The 13,264-nt window shown below is 41.5% G+C and overlaps 1 protein-coding gene across 4 annotated transcripts in view; it reads right to left on the bottom strand.

Annotated features, from left to right (window-relative positions):
* Positions 1 to 13,264, bottom strand: part of CNTLN (centlein) — a 494,856-nt gene that overhangs the window by 129,820 nt on the left and 351,772 nt on the right. For 3 of the 4 annotated variants that reach the window (XM_073552475.1, XM_073552478.1, XM_073552477.1), the window contains exons 17-19: positions 11,856 to 11,973; positions 8,902 to 8,986; positions 8,181 to 8,395 (exon numbers count right to left, since the gene is read on the bottom strand). In XM_073552475.1, the coding sequence (XP_073408576.1) occupies positions 8,181 to 8,395; positions 8,902 to 8,986; positions 11,856 to 11,973 (418 nt within the window). The remainder of the gene's footprint in view (positions 1 to 8,180; positions 8,396 to 8,901; positions 8,987 to 11,855; positions 11,974 to 13,264) is intronic. The other variant, XM_073552476.1, reaches the window with a different exon arrangement.

Here is a 13,264-nt window from a genome sequence, read left to right as displayed (position 1 = left end):
TGCTCCATAGATTATCCCCCATATGCTACCGCTGCTGCTTCTAATTAAAAAAAAATGACATACTCACCTCTCCTCACCGGGAGACAGGTGCCGGTGTCGCCGCTGGCTCAGGACCCGGCACCTGAGATATCTTCCTGTCCCCGTTCCATCGCTGCACGCCCCTCTGTCTTCCTGGTCCTCTGTCAGTGACGTTCAGGCAGAGGGCGCACACTGACTACGTCATCGTGCCCTCTGACCTGAACATCACAGCCAGAGGATGCGGAAGACACAGCGGCGCGCAGCGGTGGACCGGGGACAGGTGACTATCGTTTATACTCACCTCATTCCTGGTGCGGTCTCTGCAGCCCCTGCATCTCCGGCAGCTCACCCTGCCTTCTGCGGTCACGTGGTACCGCTCATTAAAGTCATGAATATGCACATATTCATGACTATAATGAGCGGTACCACGTGACCGCTGAAGGAAGGCCCCTGAGACCGGGAGAAGCAGGGGGGCTGCAGAGACGCGCCTGGGGGTGTCAGTACGATCTGATACCCCTGCCGACCCCCTGGTGTATATGACTCGCGTATAAGCCGAGAGGGGGACTTTCAGCCCCAAAAAAAGGGCTGAAAATCTCGGCTTATACGCGTGTATATATGGTAAATGCCAATGAGGCTGGCAGTGTACTGGAGGGCAGACTGAGAAATTGTCTGTTTACTTCCTACCTGATGACACTTTCCTCTTCTTGATGTGCAGCTTCACCCTTTGTTGGGTTATGAGTTAAGTCAGTGAAGAATGGAGCTGGTAACCAAGGAGAGGAAGGTGATGCTGGTCAGGTGGCAATGAAGAAAACAAATATACTCAATGTGAATTGGGCTATTCATAACCTACATGGCCATATATGCTCATGGAGGTTGGAAGGAGTTAGAAAGTGAATGACAGAATTTGTTTAACCATGAATAAAAGATAATGGACAAAAGAGCATCAGTAAGAAGCTCCAAGTATTTCTGCATTTTATACACGTTAGGCTAGTTTCACACTAGCGTTTTGAGGCGCAGCGCACGCTCGCCGTGCAACACCGCCCCCTGCTGCGCCTCCACCAGTCAGCTCCGCCTATGGGTGCATGACGCTGCATGCATCCTGCGTACCCTATCTTTAGCATTGGGTACGCAGGCCGTGTGCAGGTATGCTTTTGCCGGCGCATGCGTCCTTTTGACGGTGCACTGACCTGCACCAAATGCATCGTGTTGTATTTTGGTGCGGCCGGCGCACCGTCAAAAAGATGCATGCGCCGGCAAAGCATACCTGCGCACGACCTGCGTACCCAATGCTAAAGATAGGATACGCAGGTCGCATGCAGCGTCATGCGCCCATAGGCGGAGCTGACCGGAGGCGCGGCAGGGGCGGAGCTTCATGGCGAACACGCGCTGCGCCTCAAAACTCTAGTGTGAAACTAGCCTTATGGCACCATTACAAACATTACATTACACCATTTTTCCAATGGATTTGTTCATAAAAGGATATAATGTAAGAAAAAAACTGAATTTACTGATAAATATCGTACAATATATTGGTCATCAGTCATCTTGAGTAAACTACAAATTCTGTGTTAAAACTTGTGGAACATTTATAAATCTACCATCTACATGTGATATTGCCTCGAGGGACTTCTAGTGGATTAAAAACTACTGACTGGAAAAACATCTGTCTCTGTCTGTAGTATTCTAGTCTTTGCCAACAAAACAATCTTTTGGGGATCATTGAGCGATTTGGATATGAAAGACGCATATGTTGTTACAAATAAACCTGATAAAGAGCGCCACGTTCCACAGAACAGCCCACTCATTGCTCATTTTAATGGAAAATATTCTAACCTTAGGGCAAACCAATAAACTGAATATAAATAAGAACAATTATATTATATATATGGTCTCTGTGTTGCCTTTCTGATTAATGAATGACTGACTAGGTGGACTCTCTATAAAATATAACTTTTTTGATATCAATAAAATTAATAACCACCGTACTAATTTGCAGTCTTATCCACTCTGCACCTTGTGGGTCATAATTGCAGTTCAAATTCACAGCAGTCAAATCCTCCTAGTGAACTCGCTTCTGCAGAGTGAGAATTTCTCTTGGTGCTAGCGGGAATCTTACAGAGGTCACCGCAGTTCAGCCCATCTGGGAATGCAGCCTCAGTGACCAGCAGTAACCTCAATGATGTCACCGCTAATCACTGATGCTGCGCTCACAGCAGCTCATTCACCAGTGGTTCTCAGCCTGGGCGGTCTTGTTTATACCACAGACATGGATTATGGCGTAGGACAGGACGGACAGGTGAGAGATATTGTTGTTTTTTATTTTTGGGATTCAGTGGAATTAACCGATAGGTGAGTATAACTGTGTTTGTTATTTTTAAATAAAAAAGTAAAAGTGTTTTGTTTTATTTCAAATAAAATACTTTATTCTAGCAATGTCTATATTTACCATATAACAATAGGATTAGTAATGGATAGGTGTCTTATACAAATATGAATCCTACTTGTCACTGCTACAGGGCAGTAGGAGCAAAACGCCAGAATTGGAGCATCTAATAGATGCACCTTCTCTGGGCATCTGCGGGTCGCTATTTTTAGGCTGGGTGTGGAGGGGGGTGCTATATATATGGCCCCATACCAGCCTGAGAATATCAGTCCCCAGCTGTCTGCTTTAGCTTGGCTAGTTGTCAAAACATTTTTTTTTTTTATTTATTTACAGTGAAGGAACTAATTTTTGATCCCTTGCTGATTTTCTAAGTTTGCCCACTGACAAAGATATGAACAGTATAATTTTAAGGGTAGGTTAATTTTAACATTGAGAGATAGAATATCAAAACGAAAATCCTGAAAAAAGTGTATAAATTATATAAATTTATTTGCATTTTGCAGTGAGAAATAACGTATATACTCGAGTATAAGCCGACCTGAGTATAAGCCGAGGCACCTGATTTTGCCATGGAATACTGGATAAATTATTGACTCAAGTATAAGCCGGGTATGCATTGTCCCCTCATTCCTGTCCTGGTGTGTGGCTCTCCATGTTCTATGCATGACTCACCCCCTCTTCCATTCTTGTATGCATGGCTCACTCCCATCCCATCGTTCTATGCATATCTCACCCCCTCCCATCCTTGTATGCATGGCTCACCCCCTTCTCCCATCCTTCTATGCATGGCTCACCACCATCCCATTGCTATATGCCTGGCTCACACCCCCCTTCCATGTTGTATACATGGCTCACACACATCGACCTACTCACCCTCCTCGAGCCGTCCCTGCATCTCTCCTGTGCTGAGCGGTCATGTGGTACTGCTCATTAAGGTAATGAATATGCATTCCACGCCTATGGGAGTGGAGACGCGTGCATATTAATTACCTTAATGAGCGGTACCACGTGACCGCTCAGCACAGGGGAAGAGCTGTCGGCATCAGGACGGAGATGCAGCAACGGAGGGTGAGGGTGAGTATGATGTCTTCTTGAAGCCGGCGGCTACAGCTGTCACTGTGCCACAGCCGCTGGCTCCTGCTGCTGCTCTGCCACTCCCCCACTCCCACTGGCTTTCTGGACAATGACAAAAAAATGTGCTGAAAAATCTCGACTTATACATGAGTATATATGGGAAGTATTTGATTCCCCTGGCAAACAAGACTTAATACTTGGGGGCAATACCCTTATTAGCAAGCACAGAAGTCAGACTTTTTATGTAGTTGATGATGATGTTTGCGCACATGTCAGGAGGAATTTTGGTCCTCTCCTCTTTGCAGATAATCTCTAAATCATTAAGATTTTGAGGCTGTCGCTTGTCAACTCTGAGCTTCAACTCCATGACCTTAATTTGCTTCTTTTTGAGCCACTCCTTTGCTGCCTTGGCTGTATGTTTTGGGTCATTGTCTTGCTGGAAGACCCAGCCACAACCCATTTTTAATGTCCTGGCGAAGGGAAGAAGGTTGTCACTCAGGATTTTACGGTACATGGCTCCATCCATTCTCCCACTGATGTGACGAAGTAGTCCTGTGCCCTTAGCAGAGAAACACGCCCCTAAACATTATGTTTTCACCTCCATGCTTGACAGTGGAGACAATGTTCTTTGGGTCATAGGTAGCATTTCTCTTCCTCCAAACACGGCGAGATGAGTTAATGCCAAAGAGATCAATTTTTGTCTCATCTGACCACAGCACCTTGTCCCCATCACTCACAGAATCATTCAAATGTTCATTGGCAAACTTCAAATGGGCCTGCACATGTGCCTTCTTGAACAAGGGGACCTTGCGGGCACTGCAGGATTTTAAACCTTTACGGTGTAATGAGTTAACTATGGTTTTCTTGGTTACTGTGGTCCCGGCTGCTTTGAAATCATTAACAAGTTCCCCCAGTGTAGTTTTAAGCTGATCTCTCACCTTCCTCATGATCAAGGATACCCCACAAGGTGAGGTTTTACATGGTGCGCCAGATCAATGTCGATTGACAGTCGTTTTGTATTTCTTCCATTTTCTTACTATTGCAATAACAGTGGTCTCCTTCTCACCCAGCACCCTACGTATGGTTTTCTAGCCCATTCCAGCTTTGTGCAGGTCTATGTTCTTGTCCCTGACATCCTTAGAAAACGCTTTGGTCTTCCCCATGTTGCAGAGATTAGATTCTGACTGACTAATTGAGTCTGTGGACAGGAGTCTTTCAGAAAGGTGACTATGTAAGACAACTGTCTTTAATACAGGTAACAAGTTGATTGGGAGTGTTTAAGTGGTCTGTTGGAGCCAGAACACTTAATGGTTGGTAGGGGATCAAATACTTATTTCTCACTGCAAAATGCAAATAAATTTATACAACGTGATTTTCTGGATTTTATTTTTGATATTCTATCTATCAATGTTAAAATTAACCCTTAAAATAATAGACTGTTCATGTCTTTGTCAGTGGGCAAACTTACAAAATCAGCAAGGGATCAAATACTTATTTCCTTGACTATAGTTAAATAATTAAAAAATATGGCTTGGTGACCCGTATATTGTTGATAATCAGCCTTGCTGACAACTGAGGGTTGCAGCCCCCAGCTCTGAACGTGAACTGGATGGTTATCAAAAATGCAGGTGAACCCACACTGTTTTTTTTTTTTAAATTATTTATTTATAACGCAGGCGCCAGCTGATGAATACTCTCATCCACCACTCCTGTTATTAGTGGCAGCAGGTGTTGGATGATGGGAGCAGTATTCCCCATCAGCTGACACCAGAGACTGTAGGTAAACTTTAGACCTCCGATCACAGCTGCGCGCTCACGCTGTCTTTTGACAGCGTGGGAACCGCGGCTGTCTGACAGGCAGTGATTATTTTACAGCTGATTAGAAGCAGTGTTTGCCGTGCTGTCATGCACATGACAGCGTGGCAAACACTGGAAGTTCAGGCCCTCCATTCAGGTGAATGGGGTTGAGGTTCGGGTATTGTTCCACTTTTTGTAACTGTTCGGCTGAACCCGCCGGACACAAACATCCCGGTGTCCACCTATTTCTGATTATAATGTAACAAAATAGGTAAAATGCCAAGGGGGTGAAAAATTTCATAAGCCATCGTATATAAAAATTAGTCAAACTTAATAGCAAGTGGTTAGGAAATCTATAGATCCACTCAGATTGGCAGAAAAGAATGGCTCAAGTTAGTAGAAGGCAGTGCCCATTAGATGCATGAACTTCATATCGGGTTATGACAAGAGATGAGCGAATTTGTTCGGATTTGGCCCCGAATCTGATTTTGTCATATTCGAGCCATATTCACACACTATTCGTGACAAATGTGTGTTTGATGATCGGTTCTGAACATATTCGGTAATTTTTACTTCCATTGACTCTAATGACGTTTGGCTGTGTTCGATGAATATTGCAAGAATAGTATTCAATGCCGATCGCATTCGGAACCAAATCCAAACAAATTCGCTCATCTCTAGTTATGAGCTCTAATCAATAACAGGCCCCAGACTATCTCTAACAAATAATACTTTAAGTACAAGATGTAAAGGGACTCTGTCATGGCTTTATAACGTGAATCCATAAGCTACTCCTAGTATTGTGCTTTTATGAAAATTGCTAGTTATGGTGTCTCATGACTTGAAAGGCACCATGGTGTTTTAGTCATGTAGTGCATCTTTTACAATCAAGCCTGGAGGCAATGTAGTTAGCATGAAGCGTACAACTGGTATGGCAAGATAAGTGGGAGCCGCACACTGCAGCAGGTGCAATAATACTGACTGAAGAGCCATATTATGAGTATATAAACGACTTTTCAAAAGGGGTTCTGTCTAGTGACAGATTTATCCTCTAGGGAACTCGTCAGAGCATTTTAACATATTAACATAGTTGTATGCCTTTCCTGGAACTCGTCACTCAAAAATTATACTATTTTTTTTTTTTTTTTTTTTTACAGAGAATAGAATTGCCAGTCATAAGAAATCTAGTGTACAGGCCATATGCAAATCTAGCTTAAAGTGCACTGGAGGCGCGATAAGAGGAGTTTGAGTACGCTGACACAACCCCAGTGCACTTCCAGCCTGATTCGTATATGGCTTCTACGCTAGATTTCTCACGACTGACAAATCACTAGTTTTTGCAGCAATCATTTTTTTGGGGGTATAAGTGCCCACACACATCCAGACCACTACTTCCATATGTAAAATTTGCGGAAAGATTGCGCTAAATAGTGTTTCGATCTGAATCAACCAGTTTTCCTCTAGAAAATCTATATGCAGGTGTCCTGACCTTAGGATTACAGCTTCATCGAAATATATGAAGCTAATATGCTTGGGTTTGGAGATCCGCGGCCAGTCAGTGAATTGCGGTCCGATGTGCACAGACGTCTGAGTGCCAGAGAGGTTTTATGCTAGAGAAGTTTTGGAACTCTACCATTACAGAGACAACAAAGCTTTGTTGACTTCCCGCCTCAGCAACTCTAATCTCTTTTTGCGGTCTGCCACTTAGTGGATGAGTTGCTATGGTTGCTAAACCGTTCCACTTTTCTAATATTACAACCCACACTCAATCGTGGAAAATTAAAGGAAGAAATGTCACAAACTGACATATTTCGGTGGCATCCTATTATAGTAGCATTTTCAAATTCAAGCTCTTTAGAGTGACTCATTCTTTCACAAATATTTGTAAAGGCAGACGGTCAGGCTCGGTACTTGACTTTATACACCTCTGGCAATGGGACTGAATGGAAAACTGGAATTCAATGATGAAGGGGTATGTCCCAATATTTTTCTCCATTTTTTTTCTCAGTAAACAGAAAACAAAAACAAAACGTGTAATGTAATAATTCATAACAGTTCTGTTTTACATGAGAGTTTGCTGGATCTCACAAACTTTCCCAATGAGTAGACTACGACAGCAAGGTATACAAAGTAGTCTTCTCTTCAGTCGCAGCAAAAATGATGTCAGTGTGAACACAAAAGAGGGTCTAATAAACATACGACTGTATACAGTTTGGAGAATGGCGCTATGTAAAATAGCCTAAAGAAAACTTAGGAGTCAATAAAGAATAAATATATTCAAATAAAACAAAGTGCACAAATATTATAATCCAGATGAAAAAATTTCTTGGAAATAGCAGTATTTTGGTGCAATAACCGACACCCGCCATTCCCCAGCCGTAGTTTGATTTTAGCATTTTTATGTAGCATTTACTTCTTGCCACCGTAATATATGCTGATGTGGCATCTATAGTAATAGAAGACATTGCACCATAGTGAGTAATCGGCGGTGCTACTGTTACTTAGCAAAGTGCAGACTCAGCGCACCATCAACAGAAACAACAGCTGCACACCAAATAGCATTTGCCTCAAGAGAAAATCCATTCTACTGACTACAACAGGGGAGACAAGTGTCTGTGACCAGATGGAAACTTGCAGAAAGAGCCTTAAATAAGAATGTTTATGGTATTACATAAGGTGCTATAACAGCACATACAGTACATTAAAGCGCCGGGGTCAATTATCTACTCGTTTGTGTGACGGGAATAAAGTAGATGTTACATTAATATTCTTCTGCTTGCTAGAGGCTGAAAATAACAGAACCCAACATAAAAAGCACAATATTGATGTGCTTGGTGTCTTATTTAAGCACAGTAATTATTTCAGTAATAATCTTCCTGTTACATGCTAAGCAAAGTACATTCCTTACCTTTGCCATCTGCTTGCTGATTTGAAGTCTTTGGTGTGCCAGCTGCAGTTCAGACGCTAGTTTTATTTTATCTTTCTTCAATTCATTCATAGAAGCAGTCACTGCCTGCTTCCCTTTGTGTAATGCTGATACTTGGCGTTGTAAGGATGCAACTCTTCTCAGCAATGATGTCGGGGAAATGCCAGGGTGACTTTTCGGCTTTATTTCTTTCCGTACTAAATACAAGATCACAAAATAAGAATTCGGCATACATACTTTAGTGTACAGGTAATGCAGAACTATGTTGTAAGGTTCAACCCCAACTAAAAAAATACCTACATGGAATTTGTACATACAAATAAGATTTTTCTTTTTAGGACAGGTTAGACGGAGACAATCTGGCCTACTTCTTGTCCCACAATATCAAACTCTGCTCACATGGGCTTAATGATCAAGAGCAGCAATGCCAAAAACGTGTCTGAGCTTTCTTTTACATACCACTATGGACTTAACTATTTTGTACAACATGAAATAAAAGGATTGAAAATTGTATTCATTTTTGCCACATTCTGGAATTCTTCTTTCATATAATCAAAGACAAATATGTTGCAGACATTTTTTCAAACAGGTTTAAAAAAAAATCCTGATTGACATGGACTACCCTCCTAGGCCCCCCGTCAGGTTCCCATTACTGTTCCTTTATTTGTGACGCTAATAAACTCAATGACAAGTGGATACATGCCTCTGACTGCTGATGGATTACACTTCAATTTCAAATTACATCTTTTTCCGCTTGCTTTCTTGAATCGTTTGAAAGGTAGGCCATCCTTTAGAAACAGAAAAAAACAAATAAACAGGTTTCAAAACATTGTGTTTTTTTGTCAACTGGCACAAAATTACATAACTTCTCCAATGACTCCCAAAATTTCTGATTCTGTTACCATACATCCTTAATATAGAGAATTGAGTACATAAAATTTGAAGTAACTTTGCAAACACCTTGCTTAACTACTTTTATTGCTGAAATTGAGTAAAAGCTTATACTAAAGTCTACTTCTCAGAAGTTGATTAAATAGGCTAACCCCAATAAGAGCAATGGCCACAATACTAGAGCGCAGTTTACTTTTTTTTTTTTTTACAAGCAATCCCCACCAATGGCAGATAACACCAACTTCATTTCAAGAGGCTTCTCAACATCTTACGCTTGCATCCTGTCAATAGCATACCTTGGTCTGACAACTTTGAGTCTGACAACTTTGATTTGCCATAGAGGAGGACACAACCATGTGCAGGTGTCACCAGTCTGCTAGGAGAGTCCCAGTGATAACTGTCCATAAGTACCAACAGGCTATGCCACTTCAGGTTCTTGACACAAGCATTTAAAGGAGACCAGTGACAGAGACGATGCAGTAGCATTCATCACCCATAGGCAATCATTTTAAAAACAAATGGGTTTTATGTATATGTTTTACTTGACTCCTTAAAATGAAGTGTGGTTGTCTTCAATATTTTGTGGTATACTGGCTATTAACCAACCACCGATCAACAAACAAGTAGCTGATCAGTAGGTGTTTAGGGCCGCAAGTCAGCTGCTTGTATCTAACCGATCAGCAGTCATTAAAACCACAGGTCAATTAGCCTAAATGAGCTCTTATGGGCAGTCAAAATACTCTCAAATTATACTTATAGCAACGAACACAGTTGTAAGTCCAACTCTAGACGATAATTCAGGCTGTATCATAGGTCAGTACAAGAAAAGAATTTACTAAAGGCCTTCATACAAATTAAAGTTGGCCAAATCAGTTGACTTTTGCAAGACTGGTCAAGCACCTAATGTATATGCTCAATTCTCAGACTATCCTGGCCCATTTTTTCTCTTAGGAGATAAGCTAATGTGAGACACATGAATGGTTAAACAAGCCAAAAATTCATATGTATGGGGGAATCAGGGATGATATCTGTGGCATTAACAACTATTTGGCCTAACACTTATCTATGGTGTATGGGCATTCAAAGTAACTGAACTGCTGACTAAACATGGGTACTTAGGAACTTGACAAAGCATACCTGAAAAACTCTGAGCATTAGAATGAAATAAAAACAGAAACAATAAAAATGTCAAGGATTAAAAAGAATTCTGAAGGTAAACCAGGTAATGCACAAGACTGACATGGGTTAACTTGGGTATCAGCAGAAAACAATACTATAAGAAGACATTAAACAGGCATGGGCTATACATGGAAAAGATTTAAAGAGGACCTTTCACCACATTTTTCATGTTGAACTAGACACACTATGTAATAGTAGCTGCAGAGCAGAAAAAAAAAACTTTTGTTTTTGTTCAGAGTCTCCGTTGTGGACCTTTAGAAATCAAATATTTGGCACTTAATGGTTAACTTCATTCCATGTGGGATTTATTAGTTTTCACTGGGGGCTTGTACTTCTGCTTCCTGTATGATGCTGACCAATCAAACAGTCATCAACTTAGACATGCAGAAGGACCTGTGATGATGTCATCAGGGACACATCACCTGAATCCACAGGTCCAGTCAGCCGGAGTTTGCAGCCTAAATAAACAATGAAGATACTGTATATTACACAGCACAGAAATGTTGAAACATTCAAGGGTTTGTCCGGGACTTTAACACTGATGGCCTATCCTTATGCTGGGTCATCAATGTCTGATAGGTGGGGATGAGAGTCTCAACACCCCCAACAATCAGCTGATTCCGGTGTCAGCTGGAATTGCTCAGTTACGGAGTTGAACAGCACAGCTCCGTTGAAGGAATAGTGCCGTGGCCGGGTACTCCACATCAACCTCTTATTTATTTGGATGTGCAGTACCCAGCCGCGAGTTGCATCACAAAATCGGTGACGTTTCAGCGATCTCGCTATGTGAGACGGGGCCTTTACTCTAGCAGGAATGGGAGTAGAATTTGTGGCAAGGTTTACACAGAGGTGTACTCCATTCAACTGGCAGTCTTGATTCATGAAGAGGCACACGTGTCAGACTCCAGGCAATCGACTCATCAAGACCCGCATGAACAATGCAGGCCTTGATGTATCGAATATGGAATATGTTTGCAAATATGGAATATATAAGCAAGCGTAATAAATAAAATAGCCATGATCTGCCCCTTATAAAAACAGTATATGTTATTGCTTAAGAAGTGCTGGAGTATGGCTTTTAACCTGTCTTTCCACAAGTCTCCATTCCACTCTTCACATACTGTTGAAATGTCTGGTACAGTTCTTCAACCAAGAGGTGGCATTTCCGGGATATACCAGCTGCTGTGATATTTCATACAACACGCTCTTATAGTGGTTATAACACAACAGAAAAAGGGTAATAGTTTCACTTTTGAATATTAATTTGAGAATTCTTACAGTACTACCCTATGTGAATAGGACTGAATGCACATGGAATTTCTGCCAGTGTGATTGTAATGAATGGGATGATCACAAATCATATTCAGCCAAGTGTGAACCCAGCTTGACAGGCAAGTCGCAGTAACCACTGTTTACTAAGATGTTTATAAATTAAAATACAGCACTAATTGTAAAGCCTTAGGCAAAAAGCTTTGGAATTCTTTGGGACCACCAGATTAAGCAAATCTGTGAGTTAATTAGATCATTCATTACATGTATGATTCTATTATTCCTTCATGAGAACATTACAGTTAGAAACATACATACATTTCTTACTTTTGCTTCCTCCACGGCACTGTTTTCCTCTGCAGATGTGCTTGTAGGTTGTAGTGTTGTTTTTACAATAATTTCTCCCATACTTTCAGATGATTCACTCTCAACATCACTAAGTAACAAATCAGAGGTATTAGTGTGGCATTATTTACCATATTATCATATAAGATGTGACGACACAGCATTTACTCTTAATTATCCAGACGTCTATTTTCAGTAGGCCAGGAGACATACACTGTTATCTTTATATTGACTTTTGAATCTGTGTGTTTTTCTTTGGTTGGTCAAGAAACACAGACTATTGTTCATATGAGCCTGGATGTTGACTTTTGAACTGCTGTTTGCTGCAACTCTTTGTCTGCTACCATTGAGGGACAGGGGCATAGAGTAATTGAGCAATATAGGTTTGTTAATATGTTGCTTACACATTGTACCAGGCCAGCTAGTATGTTGACCTGCAAAACAGAGAAGTACGAACTATGCAGATTGATTAAATATTCAAGCAATAAGAGTATAACTCATCTCACCTCCCCTTTGACCAGTGGAGGATGGCTTGAAGAACAGCTGTGAACTATTTAAGGAGGATATGTCTCTGTACGAAAATTGACTTGACAGAACAACAGCCAGGACACCATGACTCCATAAAGGAACAGTCTGCCAGAATAACATAGCTTCATCAATTTGGATACAGATTGGGAATATACAAGATGCCAAGTTAAGGGACCACGGCCCTGGCTGGAAGCATATAGATATGCTCCATTGATTATCACAGAACCAATGGATATGTTCGGAGAAGCCAGGTTGGGGTCATCTGGTCACCTGGCCTCCATGGAGACCTTCGGAGAATTCAGGTTGTGACCCTCCGGTCACCTGTAACCTATGAATACGTTTGGAGAAGCCAGGTTGGGACAATCCGGTTACCTGGCTCCATGGAGACGTTTGGGGAAATCAGGTTGGGACCCTCCGGTCACCTGACCCCCATGGATATGAATGCAACAGTTTAATTTACCATGTAATGTGCAAAAAGTTTGGACTAGAAACCTAATATTTCTGGCTAAAGGGAATCTATCAAATGTTTTTTTTTCTATGTAATCTGAGAGCAGCATGATATAAAGAAAGAGAGCCTGATTCCAGTGAGATATCACTTACTGGACTGCTTGGTGTAGTTTTGATAGAATCTCTGTTTTATCTGATGTAGAAGTGGCCAAAATGCAGAGCCCTCCTTAACCCAGCCCACACCACTAAGAGGCTGCTTCTTGTGTGCACTGTACATTGTTAGTAAGCTGCCCATCAGTGATGTGGATGGAATTATACAAATTAGTTTGACAGCCATGCACATGAGACCTAGTGGAGCAGTGATAATCTCCTGCTGATAAAACAATGATTGTATTGAAACTACAACA

Source organism: Dendrobates tinctorius, unplaced genomic scaffold (genome assembly GCF_039654945.1).
Source record: "Dendrobates tinctorius isolate UK_male_01 unplaced genomic scaffold, ASM3965494v1 ptg000191l, whole genome shotgun sequence".
NCBI lineage: Eukaryota > Metazoa > Chordata > Amphibia > Anura > Dendrobatidae > Dendrobates > Dendrobates tinctorius.
The sequence above is the reverse complement of the archived record's forward strand: the minus strand, read 5'-3'. Positions and strand labels throughout refer to the sequence as shown.